The sequence below is a fragment of the Microcaecilia unicolor genome, chromosome 3, assembly GCF_901765095.1.
Source record: "Microcaecilia unicolor chromosome 3, aMicUni1.1, whole genome shotgun sequence".
Classification (NCBI taxonomy): Eukaryota; Metazoa; Chordata; class Amphibia; order Gymnophiona; family Siphonopidae; genus Microcaecilia; species Microcaecilia unicolor.
This window is the reverse complement of record NC_044033.1, coordinates 44,197,276-44,216,627: the sequence shown is the minus strand read 5'-3', so window position 1 is coordinate 44,216,627 and position 19,352 is coordinate 44,197,276. Positions and strand designations below refer to the sequence as shown.

At 43.1% G+C, this 19,352-nt stretch overlaps 1 protein-coding gene across 1 annotated transcript in view; it reads right to left on the bottom strand.

Moving 5' to 3' along the window:
- EML6 (EMAP like 6) overlaps positions 1–19,352 on the bottom strand; it is a 744,128-nt gene that overhangs the window by 642,740 nt on the left and 82,036 nt on the right. Inside the window, 1 exon segment of the mRNA XM_030195849.1 lies at positions 3,174–3,242. Coding sequence (XP_030051709.1) covers positions 3,174–3,242 — 69 coding nt within the window.

Genomic DNA, 19,352 nt, shown 5'->3' with positions numbered 1-19,352 from the left:
ATAAACTCATATGTGCTATTTTTTGTGTATACATTACCTTGATTTGTATCTGTCATTTTCAGGGCACAGACCATATAAGTCTGCCCAGCACTATCCCCGCCTCCCAACCACCCACCCCGCCTCTCACCACCGGCTCTGGCACAGACCGTATAAGTCTGCCCAGACAGGCATCACACAAACAAAGGTATGCATTGTATGATATGTCAGTGTTATGTCCCTAATCCCAAGGCTACATCGAAACATTATGGAATATCATGTCTCACATGAACAGGTAAATGGGGAACATCTCTGTGCATGCATGTCACATAAGATCTAGGGCCACAACATGCAGCTGTTATACAACACCATACTGTCCTTACACACATTCATCGACTGACACCTGTAGGTGGTGAGAATGAAGCAGTACCCACACAGAAAAAAAACACATCCTTATACACTACAACTACACCTGGCTATCATATTACACATTACATGCTTACTATAACTGGAACTGTACAATGGGGCTCTGCAAATACACTACAGGCCAACACATCTCTGCATCTGGGGGTACCTAATAAACAGAAGTGCTCCAGGCCACACGAACTCTTGAATGGCATCCTTCATTTGGCCATATGCACTGAGAAAGCCCCAAACCTAGTAAAAAGCATAGATTAACACTGTATTGTAACACAAACAGAAAAGGTTGCATGGCATTAATGCTAAATGGAAGCCACATGTCCACCACATGTGGCTTCTGTGCCCAACCTCCATGACAGCTGCCCTCCAGGTCATCCCTGAGGACCTGTTAAGATAAGAGACATCTCCACCTGCACACATTGGCTTAACTAGAACTTAATGGGCTCCAGATGGAAAAATTAAGATGGGTCCTTATAACAACATATTTCCCAAAGTAGCAGTGGCTAGGAGACAAACCTTTTCAGTGCTGTAATCAGAGATTGGGGATGGGGGAGGGGTTTGGAAGTTGAGGGATATCTGGGATATAGTGTGTGTGAGTGGGTACTGGAGCACGGGGCGTGAGCACGGGTGGGCCTGGATGGGCCCAGGTCCAGCCACTTTTGCTCCAGGCCCACCCAGCCTTTTCTGCCCGCTCTCCCCGTCCGCGTGGTCTGCTCACTTTTACTGCCCTGAAGCGCCGTTCTCCCTCCAGCACCGGCAATTAAACTCTGGCTACGCTACTGTACTGGAGATAGGAATACTTATGGTCTGGGGTCTGTATGTAGAGCAGGTATGCAAGTGGTACCCAAGACAAAAGCAGTATGTGGGAATGTCGGCTGAGAGTGAGATGTCTAAAACAATTCACCATTCAAAAAGTCTGATTCTGGTTTCATCTCAGTACCAGTAACAGACTCCTCTTCAGTAGCAGATATAGCAAAGTTACTTATCTGTAGCAGGTGTTGTCCGAGGACAGTAGACATATATTCTCACATGTGGATGAAGTCATCCACAGAGCCCAATGTGGACACTGCCATAATACACTGTCACTTTAAAACTTTGAGGCAGTGCCCCTGTAACAAGAATTAATTTCAGTTCTTAATATCCATTAAAAGGTTACAAAAATGTTACAGTTCTAATATGATATTTAAGAGCAGGGGGAACTTGCTCAAAGCATGTGCTGTATTTCTAAGCCTTTAAGTGCATGTGCTCCGACCATGTGGTCTCACACAAAGGCTGTGCACATCTAACCTTAAAAAAAAAAAGAATTTTCTCCACCAATTATCTATGAAGATAATAATATTCGCAATTGCAAGAATAAAGGGATTAAGTATATTTATTGGATTACATTAACCTGCATTACCAGGTCTAAGAGCATGTGTAAAGAACAGAATATATATATTTAGCTTCAAAAGGATTTTATTTTAAAATGTAATTGCAGCGAGAGATAAGAGTCTTACAGAGAATCTGTGCTTAAGTAAGGTAAATATGAATTATTAGTTACTTACAAGTCCTTGTTACAAAGCTGAGTGATGAGCACATGGCACATGGTTACAGGAGAGAAGGGTAGAGCTGTAGGTCCCGAGAGAAGCAGATCCCAAGAAGAAGCAGGTCCCAAGAAGCTCGAGAGCTGGGCTTTTCCAGGCTTTTTATACAGTCTGTTTGCAGGGAAATATGAGTGCATTTGCTTCCTGGTTTGCACTGGATAATTTGCAAGGCATTATGGTTAATGTAGTCTGTTCACATGATCACATTATAAGTCTTTCCTTTCTGCATATGTCCTGGCGTCTTCCTGTCTGATAGCTGATGGGAGGGGGCAGATATACATATCTGAGGTAACTAGCAAATGGTTTGACAAGCAAATGCCTTGTTTATGGTTTTCCTCTGAAGTCTTTGTCTTCAATGGCTTCTCCAGACTTTCTGTCTCTTGGGTCTTTGGTTTTTGGAGATGTCTTGGTGATCTTTCAAGTATCCACCTAGTCATGCTTTTGTTGAGTCCTTGTTAGGTGGGAGGAGAAGGAAGCTATATCCCAGTACCTTTTGTCTCTGTTAAATGTTTGTAATTGACTAGACCTGCTATCAGAAGTTCCCAGGAAAAGGGGGGGGGGAGCAAAGAGGGGCTTGACATGAAAGCCGGTTTCTCTGTTGCAGTTTCAATACGTCTTTTAAAAGCTGCATTTTTATATCTGATTCAGCATAATCAATATTATGCTACACATTTAATTACGATTAAACTCATATCATGTTACACCCCCACTGCATATACGCAGCTGCCTTCCCACCCGACAATCAAGCGTGGAACCAGCAGTATAATACTAAAGCTAAGAAGACAACTCCAAGAGGATACAGGAGGGATATGAGAATATATATGTGACGTATGGCAGTGTCTGCACTGGGCTCCATGGATGGCATCACCCAAATATGAGAATATCGTGCCTGCTTGTCCTCGGTGAACTGTATTTATGCATAGTAACACAGTAACGCATGTTAGAAAATCTAGCCCATGATTTGGACATTCAAAGTCATACCAGCATTTTCTGTAGTGCTACCTAAACAAATAGTGTAGCATTTAATCTAAGAACCTCAGTTGAATATAACCTAATTTTCAAAATGCACATGTCTATTTACGCCATGATTTATGTGGTTGAAAAAATGTGCATACTTTTGAAGTTAGTCACCCTACTTAAATTAACTCTTAAATTCTTTGATTAAAATACAGTACTATAATAGAACAAATTTACCTTGATATGTTTCACCCCACAGCTAACCAGTCTCTTCAGCTGGTATGGATCCCAGGCAATATCAAAAATCTGTTAAAGAACATATTTATAAAAGCATTACATCAGTAACACTCTACTTTGGTCATTTGGGTGTGAGCCACTAAAGAAAGCGATCACATCCCAACAAGCTAAATTAAAATGTTAATTTTTTCAAATCTATTTCTGATTCTATTTAGGTACTAAACTGGAGGGTCATAAGAACCACATGTTGCATTGAAGTACATCTTTTCTGAAATGACTGTATTCTCTACTATGGATTAAATACTATTTATAAATATGAAATACAGGACTGCAATGAACTTGGTTAGTTACATTAAGACCATTAACATAGTAACATAGAGGCATATTTTCAAAGCACTTTGGGAGGCTAAGTTCCATATGTTTCTATGGAACTTTGGGAGGCTAAGTGCTTTGAAAATAAGCCTCATAGTAGATGACAACAGAAAAAGACATGCACGGTCCATCCAGTCTGCCCAACAAGATAAACTCATATGTGCTACTTTTTGTGTATACATTACCTTGATTTGTGTCTGTCATTTTCAGGGCACAGACCGTATAAGTCTGCCCAGCACTATCCCCGCCTCCCAACCACCCACCCCGCTTCTGGCACAGACCGTATAAGTCTGTCCAACACTATCCCCGCCTCCCAACCACCAGCCCCGCCTCCCACCACCGGCTCTGCCACCCAATCTCGGCTAAGCTACTGAGGATCCATTCCTTCTGAACAGGATCCCTTTATGTTTATTAATGGATCATAGTACATTCTAACATACATGAATGAATGCTTTTCACACACAGATTTTTAAAACATATTACAATTGTCCCATTTAAAAAATTACAACATCCAAAAGGAAGGCTGGGTGTTAGTATTCTAATAAATATACATTTTCAGCTGTGGGAGACCACAAAGTTCCAAGCATAACTTAATCATTTAACTTTATGTGCAGTTTCAGCAATTCTATCTGTTCAAGACGATGGCTGAAAATATATAAAGTTAAACAGATACGTTATCCATTTAACTTTATAACTGCTATTTACTTGCACAATCCCAGTTGGGCCAATAAACTATCTGGAGAATATCGCTGCTCTCCGTATAAATTTTTTTATTTATTATTTATTGCATTTGTATCCCACATTTTTCCACCTCTTTGCAGGCTCAATGTGGTTTACAATGTGTCGTCATTAGTAGATAGTAGATTAGGAGATACCAGTTAATGTTAAATGGAAAGTAGCATCATTGAAGATTAAGCAAGTGAGAATAAGTAAAAAACATGCTGTTAGTAAGTCGAAATCAAAGTTCAAGCAAGTAGAAATAAGCAGGATTGTTGTTGTTGACAGGCAAGGTTGCTTTGTGTTACTTTTCTAGTTGTTGATTTTTTTGGTATGCCTTGTTGAATAGGTGAGTCTTCAGGGATTTGCGAAAGCTGGTTAGTTCGTAAGTAGCTTTTAAGCTGCGCGGTAGTTTGTTCCATAACTGTGTGCTCAGGTAGAAGAAGTTTGACGCATGCGTTAGTCTGTATTTCAGGCCTTTACAACTGGGGAGACATTAGGCACAGTGCCTAGGACCCATGAAAATGTTTTAATTTCTTTTTTAAATCAGAAAGAATAAACAAAGTAGTTATTTTCATGCTTTGCCTTTCAGCCTGGAAAATATACACAATAAATAGAACACAAATACATAAAATACAAATAAAATATGCATACAACTCAAATTAAAAGCTCAGTCATATTATATGACACCCAGGGAGGGGCCCACAAAGACAAAAGTGCCTAGGGCCTACAAAAGTCATGATGCAGCCCTGGTTTTTGCCACATCCCCAAAATGTCCCAACCTTCCTTCTATCTGAATGGTTTAAGGAAATAAGAGCTTACGCAAAGGCTTAGTTTTTACATACTAAAAGAAAAGTAGGACTATACTGAATTTAGACTAACTTCAAGATTTCACTTGTGAGTAGTGAAAAAAAAAAATAGTAAAGACACAGGCAATCTTTATTGTTGCATTTTTCAGGTTGTGACCAACATATTTAGTTACTTAGAATGGGAAGTTATCATCCTAGTAGGATCTAGGGACTTATCTCAATAGGCAAGTAGTTAGATCCCTTGGACTATCGACTCCACAGTTACTATACAGAAATAAAGCTAAATTACTTACTTGTAGCAGGTGTTCTCCGAGAACAGGCATATATTCTCACATGTGGGTGAAGTCATCTACAGAGCCTGGTGCGGACATTACCAATTGCAATGTCACTTTAAATCTTTGAGTTAGAGCCCCCACCACACATGCACAGGTGCCTTCCTGCCCGACGCTCGAGCACAGGACCAGCAGTACTGAACTAAAGCTAAGAAGACAACTACAAGAGGAGGTGGGAGGAATGTGAGAATATATGCCTGCTGTCTTCAGAGAACACTTGCTACATGTAAGTAACTTACCTTTCTGCAAGGACAAGTTGATATTCTCACATGTGGGACTCATTAGCTGCAACATTCACAATATAATAATGAATTTTGCAACTATGTACAATGTGAGACTGGCTGAAAAAGAGCCAGAGAGCAGAGTTGACTTTTACGTAGTAAAAAGATTCTTCAGGACTGCTTGTCCAAACTGGCTATCCTGCCTAGAATGCTGCTACAGACAGCAGTGCACAGTGAAGGTGTGGATAGAAGATCACGTAGCCACATTGCAAATCTCTTCAATGGAAGCAGAGAAGAAATGGGCTACTGAAGTTGTCATGGCTCTTACAATGTGAGCAGTGACCAGCCATGAAGGGACTGCCTGAATATACAGGTAGGAGATACAGTCAGTCAATCAATCAAGTAGATATTGTATGTTTGGTGATGGAATCCCTAATCTGTTAGGGTTGAAGGATACAAAAAGCTGGGAGGACTTCCTATGTGGTTTTGTACACTCCAGATAATATGCTAGAGAACACTTGCAGTCTAAGGTATGCAGTGCTGATTCTCAACAATGAGAGTGTGGCTTAGGGAAGAAGACAGATTGAGGTGGAACTCTGATACTACTTTAGAGAGGAATTTGGGGTGGATGCGGAGGACAACCCTGTCGTGGTAGAACATGGTGTAAGGTGGGTCTGCCACTAGGGCTAGAAAATGTGCTTACTCTTCTGGCAGAAGTAAGAGTTATTATGAACACTACCTTATATGTGAAGAATTTTAAATTACAGGAAAGAAGTGGTTCAAAAGGAGATTTCATGAGAGATGTGAAGATGAGATTGAGATCCCAAACCACAGGGGGTGGTTTGATAGGAGGTTTGGTATAAAATAAACCTTTCATGAATCTTACTATCAAGAAATAAACAGAAACTACTACTACTACTACTTAACATTTCTAGAGCACTTCTAGGGTTATGCAGCGCTGTACAGTTTAACAAAGAAGGACAGTCTCTGCTCGAAGGAGCTTACAATCTAAAGGATGAAATGTCAAGTAGGGACAGTCAAGATTTCCTGAATAGAGGTGTAGTGGTTAGGTGCCGAAAATGCACTAATGGCACTCAAGTGTACTCTGACCAAGTTAGTTTGAGGACAGAATCAGAAAGATGGAGGAGGTACTCCATAAGAGTGGGAAGCCAGTCCCTATCTCCTGCAATTCACTAAAGACCACTTCTGCACTGTGAAACGATTTAATCTGTTGAGAGTTAGTTGTGCAGTTTTTTTTTCTCATTCAGATGGGGGTTTCATTCATTCCCAAGGAGCTGCTGCTGTTGAAAAGTGTTTACATTTTTGTGTTCCTTCACGCAGTAAAGCCTGGGGAATTGGGAGGCACTGCTATGTGGATCTTCATTACAGCCCACTTTAAGTGTTGCGCTGACAAACATTGAAGTGTTAATATAGCATGGTGTATAATTATTTGACAGCCCAGGCCTGAGACGTTGGTTCTGGCTCCAAAATGAGAGAAAAGCTTGCAGGCCTGTGTAACTCTGACTTGACCTCCAGTGTTGGAGCACTGCAGAGAACAACAGGAAATCACAAGGGTGGGGGTCTAACTGACAGAGTAACATTGTGTTCAGCAAAATGGTGGGAAAGGAAGGGTTTGTGGTCAGTACAGCCAGGTGCAGGGTCTTGCTTAAGGTTGTGGTTAAGCAAGCTAAGGATGAGAACATGTTTAAGATTTGAAGCTACTCATTAGCATAAGCCAATCAGTGCTAACCATGACATAAATTAGATCCAATCAGATATGCTGACCTATATCTTGAGTAAATCTATAAAAGTTAGCGTACTTCCTGATTCAAGTTAGAGTGGAGTCATGGCTCATTCTCTCCAGGGGAAACCAATACATTGCACTAGAACTGCCAAATTACCCAATTGCTTTCCCCTGAATACCCTTTATTGGTAAGATATATCACACAGGATTAAAACCCAGAAAGCACCTGTTTGCAACTGGGATATTATATTCCTACAACCAATTGATTGTACATGCCACTTGTATATTCTTTGGTGTCATTGGTAAGTAAATGAATTTATAATCTTTAGAACTATACTGTCTCTCCTTCTCTTTACTAATATCTGTTAATAATCCCTTGGTTAGGTTAAAGAATAAGAACCACTATTCTATTCAGAGATGGAGCCAGATTTGAGGTGTGATCAGCCTTCTCAAGGTTCTCTCTGGTACCAGACAGTTGAACCGCAGTACCCGGCAGAACCTAGGGGATAATTAACTCCAAATTATTTCAATGGACAGATAAACAGCAAAATAAGGGTCCAGGTAGAAAGGACTGACAGCAGGAGTTCATCTTATGATTTTAATGAAGTTTTATTTAGTCTTTGTAATTGTATGTATGTTAATTGAAAAATGTGAAGAATATAAGATTTTTAATAAAGAAAAGATGTAGGTCGAGTGATATTCTGAAGAATCTGGCTAGTACTGGTATATTACCACCCCTCATATCATTTCCTCACCAAAAAACAAACAAAAAAAAAAACTTGTTAACACAGGAGACGATGGATCTGGAGAGGATATCCTTTAATTTAATATTTGTTTACATAATATTAAACAACATCATTCAGAACAAACTCCTCTCATATGAGGAAAGGCTAAAGAGGTTAGGGCACTTCAGCTTGGGAAAGAGACGGCTAAGGGGAGATATGATTGAAGTGTAAATGAGTGGAAGTGAATTGATTTTTTGCTCTTTCAAAAAGTATAAAGACTAGGGGACACCCAATGAAGTTACATAGAAATACTTTTAAAACAAATAGGAGCCTCAATAAACATGTTGCCAGATTAGGAAGTTAATACAGTTGGATTGTTGGTATAGACCAAGGTTTAATGTTAAAGGGATTTGTAAGGGAAGGGGATAGGATGACTTGGAAGTGTAGAACAATAAAGGAACTGGATCTGTAATAAAGGCAGAGAGGTAAATGCAGGTCCAGGGAGATAGGTAATATCTGGATAAGGTAACTTCTTTTGTTTTTAATTAACATTGAAATATAAAAAGAAAGGGTAGGGGTGGGTGGATAAAATTGTTAAAAGTTTGATGACTGCCTTAATATTCTGTTGTTTTTTATTGTGTACATTTTGATATTTGAATTTCTGTACACTCATATTGTTGGATGTGTTTCTTTTGAATTGTCATCAACGAGTAATTAAGAGCTAGAACGCATTGCCAGATGATGTGGCAACAGTGGTTAAATTATCTGGGTTTAAAAAAGATTTGGACAAGCTCCTGGAGGAAAAGTTCATAGTCTGCTATTGAGACAGTCATGGGGAAGCCACTGCTTGCCCTGGGATTAGTAGCATGGAATCTTGCTACTATCTGGATTTCTGCCAAGTACTTATGACCTGGATTGGTCACTATTGGAAACAGGATACTGGGCAAGATGGACCATTGGTCTGACCCGGTGTGGCTATTCTTATGTTCTTATAAGAGAACCTAGCAGGGTTGAGTGTTTTGGATGCACACCAGAGGAAAAACCTCTTCCATTTCAAATGGTAACATTTCTGAATGGAAGGTTTCCTAGAGGCTAGGAGTATTCTAGAGATTCCTTCAGGAAGGTTTAAGAAATGTAAATTTATGTCATCAGGAACTAAGCCATCAGGGCTAGACAGCGAGGGTCTGACTAGAGGAGAGACCTCTCATTCTGAGTTATTAAGGTTGGAAAAGGAACTAACCTCAGTGGTTGTTTGGACAATAACTCTAGAAGAAGAGGGAACCAGATTTGATGCACCCAGTAGGGAGCAATTGGAATTATGGTACCTTGATCTCGACGCAGTTTGAGAAGAGTTTTCCCTATGAGAGGTAGTGGGGGAAAGACATATAGAAGGTTTGTTGCCCAGTGGAGCAAGAAGGCATCCAGGGCTACACAGCTGGGAGCATAGAGTCTGGAACAAAAGCAGGGAAGCTTATTGTTCTGAGGAGAAGGGAACAGGTCTATCGCTGGGGTCTCCCACTGCTGGAATATTCAACGAGCTACAAGCATGCTGAGGGACCATTCGTGAGGCTGAAGGACTCTGCTTAATTTGTCAGCATTCTATTTGCCAGCTACGTAAGCAGCTCTTATAAAGATGTTTCGAGAAGCTGCCCAAGTTCATACCTGCATTGCTTCTTGACAGAGGTGGTAAGAACCTGTTCCGGTAATACATCACAACCTGGTTGTCTCTGAAAATGACTATTATCTGATCAAGTATGCAGTTCTGGAAAGTTTTGAGGGCATTCCAAATTGCTTGCAGTTTTAGGAGATTGATATGATGTAATTTCTCCTGTAGGGACCAAGAACCCTGTATGTGGAGACTATTGAGGTGAAAACCCCAACCTACCATGGAGGCATTCATGGTGAGGATCTTGTGATGTGGAAGGTGATGTGGAGGGGGCTGAAACAGAAGAACCCAGGATAGATTCTGGAACACCATCCACCACTATAGAGAGCTGCGGAGTGACTCAAATATGGGACAAGAGTAACCCCATGTCTTGAGACCACTGAGAGAAGAGTGTCCACTGAGGATGCGAAAGTGTAGTCGACACAGTGCTGTTATATGGACTGTTGAGGCCATGTGACTGAGTAGGCGAAGCATCTGATGAGCAAATACTCGGATGGATCTGAACATCTGAATGAAGAGATGTAGTGTGTTGTTCGCTCTCTGTTGAGGGAGGAAGGCTCAGCCCTAAGTGGTATCAAGGAGGAACCATATGAATTCTAAAGTCTAAACCGGTTGAAGATGTGATTTGGAATAATTGATTGCAAGCCTGAGGAGTTCTAGGAGCCTGATGGCAGACAGAACAGAGGTGTGTGCCGACTCCCAGAAGGCTGCCTTGATTAACCAGTTGTCTAAGTGGGGGAAGACTTGTATGCCCAACTTGTGAAGTGTTGCAATTACCATTATCAGGTACTTTATGAGGACTCGAGGAGTCAAAGCCAAGCCAAAAGGTAAGAACTTGTATTGATGATACAGAGTGCCACAGCTGAAGCGGTGGAACTTTCTGTGCACAGGGAGAATAGATATATACATGTACGCTTCCTTGAGATCTAGAAAGCAAAGCCAGTTGAGTTGTATCATGGGAAATAGTGATCCCAAGAAGCCCATGCAAAATTTTTCTTTGATTAGAAACTTGTTTAAAGACTCGTAGATCGAGAATTGGACAAACTCCTTCCATCTTTTTTGGTATGAGAAAGTATCTGGAATAGAACCCGCGACCCTATCCGGCAGAGGAACTGGCTCTATTGCATTCTGCTGAAGAAGACCCAAGAGCTCCTCTCAAAGCAGAGTCATTTGGAGGGAGCTGAAATGAGACTCTCTTAGTGGATGATAGGGAGGTCTTTCCCCCCCCCCCCCCCCCCAATGCAGAGCATAACCAAGCTGAATGGTGCGTGGCACCCAACGGTCTGAGGTTATGAGAGGCCACCTCTGTTGAAAGAGAATGAGTCTCCCACCAACCAGTAGGTGCTTGGCATGAACAACTGTACAGTAACAATGCTCTCTAGGAAGGAGACAAAAATTGGGTTTTGTTTAGACAGAGGGTGTCTGGGATTTTTGATGCTGCTGCTACCTTGGACGTGAGCATTGGGGCATAGTCTTTTGAGGTGGAAGAGGAAGAGGAGTATAATGTCCCATAGACATAGAGTAATTGGAGTGTCAAAATCCTTCTGTAAATTTTCTAGTAGAAGAGATATCGGACGTCTCTGACCTGGATAAAGTTTTTATAATATCTGTATGTCTTTTGATTAGGTCAGCCACTTCCTCAACTTTGTCACCAAACAAGTTTACTCCACAACAAGGAACATCTGCTAGACACTCCTGGAGAGTAGATTTGAGGTCGAAGACCCTGAGCCATAAGAGACATTGCATTGCTACTGCTAAGGCAGAAATGCGTGAAGAGACATTTTAGGCTTCCCTTGCCAGATATTTAAAACAGTCTAGAAATTTCCTGTGAAGCTTATGAAATTCCTCAGCCTTCTCAGTCAGGGGGAAAGAATTCTGCAAAGGATAGAGTACTCTGTATTAGAGATTTTAAGTAAATTGTGGAATAAAGTTGATAATCTAATATGCGTTTGGTTGGCACTGAAGCTTGAGATGTTTTTCTGCCAAAAGAGACCAATGTTCCAGCTTCTCTTCCAGGAGGAGGAGAAGTATGAGGTCTTGCGCTGTGACTGCATTTTAAAGTAGATTCCACAACTCGGGAATGATAGGGTAACTGGGTTTTCTCAAACCCAGTGTATTTCTGTATCCTATACATTGTATCAATTTTCTTTGGGGCAATCGGAACTGTGAGTGGATTCTCCCAGTTTTTTATCAGAATTTTTCTCATAATTTTATGAAGTGGAACAGTGATTCCTTTTCTAGGAGGTGAGTCATAATCCAGAACCTCAAAGTGTTCTGAACAAAGATCTTTCTCTGTCTCTAATTCAAAAGGTATGGCTTGAGCCATCTCCCAGACAAAGCCAGGAAAGGATATATTTTCTGGCAAAGACCTATGTCTCTCAAGTAGCAGAGAAAGATCAGATGGAATGCGATAGGACTCCTCAGCTGAAAGGTCCTGTGGGTCCTGATCTATCTCCCAGGAGAAGTCTGAGTCTGACTCTTGAAAGCATTGTTCACGGGAAATACGTGCAAGAGAGAGTCGACTACAGCATCAGCTCTGCATCTAGGTGCGTCGATGCAGATGAGTCTCCAAAGTTGAAGAAAGTTCCTCTGCCAATGTTAACACGTTGGTTGGGTTCATGCTGCTTCGGACAGGCTGTGACTGTCTCTCTGATGTATGAAAAGGCTGGGCTGAGGCTGGCACAAGCACCCTGTAAGCCTGTATAGACTGCGAATGCAGTAGCCCTGAAAGCTCCTTCTTGAGCACAGCCCGGATTGCCTACTGTAGAGTAGGCATTGGTACTAGCTGCAAAAGTGGTGTGGATGCAGCCTGAGTTTTAGTCTGTGCAGGCATAGCAGAACTCAAAGACCTCGAAGGCTCTCAATGAGAAATAAGTTGGAAAGGAGAGTGGTTACTACTGCATGGACACTTCCTGTGCATCAAGGATATCCATGCAGGGGAGGTGTGGGTAGAGTGCCTGGAGGAAGAATGATAGCGATGCTTATTAGGCTTTTTATCCTGCAGGTCCCTTGATGTACGCATCGATGACGAGGTCATAGACTCATTACATATTTGCACTACTGTCCAACATCAGATCATCTCAATGTTGCATTGGTGCACCCAATATCGATGCCGACGTCAGCCATGCTCGATGCGAATGCCGATGTTTTTCACACCGGACTCTGCAGGCTTTAAGGGTCTTCGCTTGCATGCGCAAGCAGAGGCTACACTGTATGTCCCAGTGCTCTGGACCCAATCGCTGAATACACCAATTATGGTCTGTGACTGAAACAGTCCTATTGTATCGAGTACACTTCTAAAGCCACTCAACACCCTCGTTGACATGGAAGCAACATGGCTGATGCATGGTCAAAAGGCTCTATGGCCGGGGGAGGTCAAGTGGTTGAGTACCTGAAATTGGTCAGTTTCCTGGGCTAAAGAAGGGCTCAGAGACCCCAAAGGTTGAAAAATGAAAAATAAACAAATGAGAACAGAAAAAAGAACATGAAGAAAAAATATCCCGGCAAAGGGAAGGCACCAAAAGGCAAAAGTCTGATGCATTGAGGACAGATTGAAAAAACAATGATAGACTTCTGGTCCCATGCTCGAGCGTTAGGCGGGAAGGCACTGCCTCAAAGATTTAAAGTGACAGTGCACTTGGCAGTGTCCACACCGTGCTCCGTGGATGATGTCATCCACATGTGAGAATATCAAGCCTGCTTGTCCTTGGAGAATCTAGCTTCACTAAGGATCTGAACTCTATCTGGGATACACAGGACTATACATGGGATTGTGTTCATCCATCTAAAAGAAAGGGTTACTAGACATCATTTCTTCCATTACTATCTCAATTATTTTTATCTTCAATTATTAACTTCTTTGACTTTTTCAGGTGTATTACTGGATTTCTCTAGAGATTTCTCCATTGATTCAATCACTTATACAAGATTGCTCCTTGGTTCTGCTGGATTTCCTCTACTATTTCTAAGTAGGGCAGGATTAACCTTTTATTAAGCCCTAGGCAAACCAGTGCATTGGGCTCCCCACTGCTATGTAAATACATTTTAAGTCTTCTAAGGAAGGGACCCCCATGTAATTTTTACTACACAGGAAAACTAGAATAACAGGAAGCAACAGATAAAAAGTGCTAATCACCAACTGAGCTGCTGACTGGAGCACACTACACAGGTGGTGGGGAGAACAGACAAATCTCTATGGGCAGTGGTGCCTAGTTCCTTCCTCCCACCCAACACATTAATTCTGTCTGTATTTGACTTACGATGGCAAAATTCTTCCTTGGGAACCATATATCACAAGTTCGAGAGAGCCCCTTCTGAATATTTGGGCCCTAGTTATGTGCCTAGTTTATCTACGTCTTAATCCTGCTCTACTTCCAAGAATGTTTAAACACTTCTCAATATAAGATCTAACAAGTCACTTAATAACTTTGCAAAACAAAAACAGTATGTAATCTACTAATGGTGTAACATGCTCACTAAACCAATACCCTCCAAATCATTTACAGGCATGTGTTAAAATTATGTAAATTAGGATTTACCAGGTGTGCATGAAAATAGCAGGATATGCTGGCCTCTGTGCACTACTTCATGTATACCCATACTCCTGCTGGAATTCTGTGCGACTGCACAGTGCAGAATTTGCAAAGAGTTCCCCAGCCGCGCAGGATTCAGCCTGTTTGTGCAGAATCTGGTTGGTTGGTCCCCCCCCCCACCCCGAGCCTCGGTGGGCCTTCCCTGGGCCTACTTTAACACTCCCTGGTGGTCTAGTGGCCTCTTCCGGGGTAGGAAAGAACGCCACTCTTTCCTGCCTGCTGTTGCTGCTCTCTGACCAGTGCTCCATTTCATCAAAATGGCTGAAAAGGCTTCAAGAAGTAATCTTGTAAGGCTGCCACATGAAGTCTTGGTGGCCATTCACAAAAAACAGCAGTACCGGCACAGAGCAGCAGCAATGGGCATGAAAGAGTCAGGTTCTTTCCCGCTCTGAAGAGGTATTCCTGATGCAGCTCCTCCTCATTGCAACAACCTAGTGAGTGCGAGTGCAGGTGTGGGAGAATACAGGGGGGGCAGTGGGAGGGGGCTTGAAACAACTATGGATGGTGCAGGGGGAGGTCAGTAGGGGGCTGGATACTGGCCAAAAGTAGTAACTATGATAATGGAAATTATTCTCCAAACTCCTGGTCAATATTCTAGGGATTTTCTGGCAGATGAATCGAAGATATTTAACTGTAGCAGGTAATCTCCGAGGGCAGCAGGCCTTATATTTTCACAAGCAAGTGACGCTGACCGCGTTGCCCAGTCCGGGAATTATGACAAGCGAAAGAAGAGCTTTGAGGAATGTGTGATACACTTCAATACGCCTGCACAAGTGCCTTCACACCAGCCACGAGAACGCAGTTACCTCAGTTATATGCTACAGCAAAAAGGGAAAAATAAGAAAAGAGACAACTCCAAGGGGAGGTGGGAAGGATTGTGAGAATATAAGGCCTGCTGTCCTCAGAGAATACCTGCTACAGGTAAGTATCTTTGCTTTCTCCGAGGACAAGCAGGCCTATTTATTCTCACAAGTGGGGAATCCCTAGCATCTTGGCTCACCGAAAACAACAAACATTGATAACTGGGCTTCAAAATGGTGAGGACAAAACAGAGATCAACCTGAAACCATATACATACTGAGTGAGTGTGCAGCCTGGAACGGAATATAACGGGCTTAGGGGGATGAAATTGGATTCTAGATCACAAACAGATTCTGCAACACTGTCTGCCCGAAGTAACTGTCCCGATGGGAATCCTGCTCAAGAAAGTAATGAGATGTGAATGTGTGGACTGAAGACCACATCGCAGCCTTGCAAATTTATTCAATGGAGGCTGACTGCACGTGAGCTACAGACGCAGCCATGGCTCTGACATTATGCAAACATGATCCTGTAGGGTCAGCCCAGCCTGGGAATAAGTGAAGGAAATGCAATCTTCCAGCCAATTAGAGATGGTGCGTTTCCCAATGGCGCCCCCAATTCTGTTGGGATCAAAAGAAATAAAAAGTTGCACGGAGTGTCCGTGGGCCTGATCCGCTCCATGTAGTAGGCCAATGTTCTCTTGCAATCCAAGGTGTGCAAAGCACGCTCGCCAGGATAGGCATGAGCTCAGGGAAAGAATGTTAGCAAGACAATCGATTGATTCAGATAGAACTCCAACACGTCCTTACGCAGGAACTTAGGGTGCGTGCAGAGACTACTCTGTTGTGATGAAACAATACAAGGTGCATCCACTACTAAGACCTGAAACTCACTGACTCAATGAGCTAAAGTAACAGCCACCAAGGAAATGACCTTCCAGGTCAAGTACTTCAGATGGCAGGAAGTCAGTGGCTCAAAAGTAGCTTTCATCAACTGGGTGAGAACGTTGAGGTCCCATGACATTGGTGGAGGTTTGACAGGGGGCTTTTAAAAAAGCAAACTTCTCATGAATCAAACAACTAGAGGCTGTCCAGAGATGGGCATACCTTCTACAAGATGATGATAAGCACTAATTGCACTGAGATGAACCCTTACGGAGTTCATCTTGAGACCAGACTCGGAGAGGTGTAGAAGGTATTCAAGAAGGGTTTGTGTAGGGCAAGAATGGGTATCTAGAGCCTTGCATCCACAACAGATGGCAAACCTTCTCCATTTGAAAGAATAACACCACTTAGTGGAATCTTTCCTGGAAGCCAGCAAGACCCAAGAGACACCCTCCTAAAGATTCAAGGAAGTAAATTCTACGATCTCAACATCCAAGCTGTGAGAGCCAGAGATTGAAGGTTGGGATGTAGAAGAGATCCTTCATTCGAGGATGGTTATGAGGATGGTTATGAGGGTTGGAAAAGACTTCAATCTCCATGGTTCTTCGGAGGATAATTCCAGAAGCAGAGGGAACCAGATCTGCTGAGGCCAAAAAGGCACTATCAGAATCATGGTCCCGTGGTCTTGACTGAGTTTCAGCAAAGTCTTCCCTACAAGAGGTATGGGAAGATACACGTACAGCAGACCTTTCTCCCAATGGAGAAAGAAGGCATCTGACATTAGTCTGTCATGAGCCTGAAGCCTGGAACAGAACTGAGAGACTTTGTTATTTATGTGTGTGGCAAACAGATCCACCAAAGGGGTGCCCCGAGCTCAGAAGATCTCACAGACAACAGTCATGCGGTTGCACAACTCTGCTCAGTCTGTCAGCCAGGCTGTTGTTTTTGTCCACCAGATAAGTGGCTCGCAGGTTTATGCCATGTTGCCGAGCCCAATGCCACATCTGGACAGCCTCCTAACAGAGGGCTTGATCCAGTGCCGCCCTGCTTGTTGGTGTAATACATGGCAACTTGATTGTCTGTATGAATGAGAACAATTTGGTGAGACAACTGATCTCTGAAAGCCTTTAGAGAGTTCCAGATCGCCCAGAGCTCCAGGAGGATGAACTGAAGATTTGTTTCTCAGGCGGACCACACACCTTGAATGTAGAGCCCATCTACATGAATTCCCCAACCCAGGAGGGATGCATCTATTGTCAGCACCTTTTGCGACTGAGGAATTTGGAATGGAAGTCCCAGAGTCATGTTGGATTGAATGGTCCACCAATGAAGCGAGCGAACAAGCTCTGGAGAAACTCTGATGGCATCTTCCAGACTTCCTGTGGCTTGGTACCACTGAGAAGCCATGGTCCATTGGGATGATCTCATGTGAAGAGATGTCATATGTGTTAAGTGCACTGTGGACGCCATGTGGCCCAACAACCTCAACATCAAGATCTGCCGAGCCATGACCTGCTGAGAGGTTTGAACTTGGTAAGCCAGTGCGACTAAAGTGTCTGCTCTCAGCCCTAGACGGTAAGCTCAAATGCTTTGTGTGTCGAGAAGGGCTCCTATGAATTCCAACTATTGGGCAAAGGTGGGAATTGGGGTACTTTAAAACGAACCCTAGTAGCCCAAGCACCTGAATAGTCCTCCACATGGATTCCTGAGCACCATCCTCCAAGGAGTTTTTCACCAACCAATCATCGAGGTAAGGGAACACATGGACTCCCAGTCTGAGTAGCAATGCTGCAACTATCACTAGACATTTGGTGAAGACCCTGGGAGCTTACGCGAGGCCAAAGGGCAACACATGGTACTGGAAGTGGTGGGTTCCCGACAAAATCGAAGATACTTCCGGTGACCTGGAAATATCGGAATGTGGGTATTTGCATCCTTCAAATCCAGAGAGCATAGCCAATCATTTTCCTGAATCATGGTGAGAAGGGTGCCCAGGGAAATCATCCTGAACTTTTCTTTGACTAGGAATTTGTTCAGGGCCCTTAGGTCTAGGATGGGACGCATCCCCCCTGTTTTATTCTGCACAAGGAAGTACCTGGAATAGAATGCCCACCCTTCTTTCCCTGATGGAATGGGCTCATCCACATGGGGCTTCAGAAGGGCCAAGAGTTCCTCTGCAAGTACCTGCTTATGCTGAGAGCTGAAGGAATGAGCTCTTAGTGCACAATTTGGAGGTTTCTGATACCAATTGATGGCGTATCCGAGATGGACTATTTGGAGAACCCACCGGTTGGAGGTTATAAGGGGGCCACCTTTCATGAAAATACTTCAGCCTCCCCCTGACCGGCAAGTTGTTCAGGATGTACACTGGTACTACAGCTATGCTGTACTGGAGCCAGTCAGAAAACCGTCCCCTGTTTTGACTGGGCAACAACAGGGGCCTTGAACACATGCTGTTGACAAGAATGCACACACTGGGGCTGAGCCTGAACAGGCTGGCGAGGTGGCGTATCTATGCCTCAGAATAAGGACCCCCTCCTCAACTTAACAAAAGACCTCCTAGATGAGGAGGCAGATGCAGATGGAATCCAGCAGGAGAGAGAAGAGATGGCATCAGTATGTTTCTTGATCTGGTTGGCGACTTCCTCAACCTTCTCTCCTGCTGAACCCCATTTGTGGTAGGGATTAGGGATTGCAATATTTCCCATGAATGAGGAATTCCCAGTAAAGTGAAGGTAATAATTTGTATTAAGTCTTTTTGGATTGTTGTTTTAATCATTATCATACTGAATGTCACAATGCTGAAGCCATAATAAGAAACCACTCAAGACTATTTGCATGGTGTTGTACTATTGTGACATCATCTAGGACTGCCTATATGTGATAGGCATGGTAACAAATTGTCAGCTACCTCGGTTGTGATGGTAAAATTATGCCTTACCTGCTGATAATTTTCTTTCCTTTAGTAGCAGCAGATGAATCCCCACTATGCAAGGGGATCCAAGGGAAGAACAGAACTAAGCTGTTTCTATATCTTCTGAATGTGAGCAGGATCTCCTCTGCTCTGGGACCCTAAATTTGAACCTTTCTTAACAGAGCTTGGCCTTAGTAGCCCTTTTCATGATTGGGGGAGTTTTTATGCCCATCTGAGGCAGATGGGTTGTAAAGGGCTAAGGTTTCCGGAAGGAATCTGATGGTCCTGCGATGTGTCTTGTTTTTTTTCAGGATGCACATCAGCCACTGGGGGGCTTCTCTGGGGCAGAGGATTTCTAGCCCCCCCCCCCCCCCCCCCCCGAGCTTATTCTGCTGCTCTGTA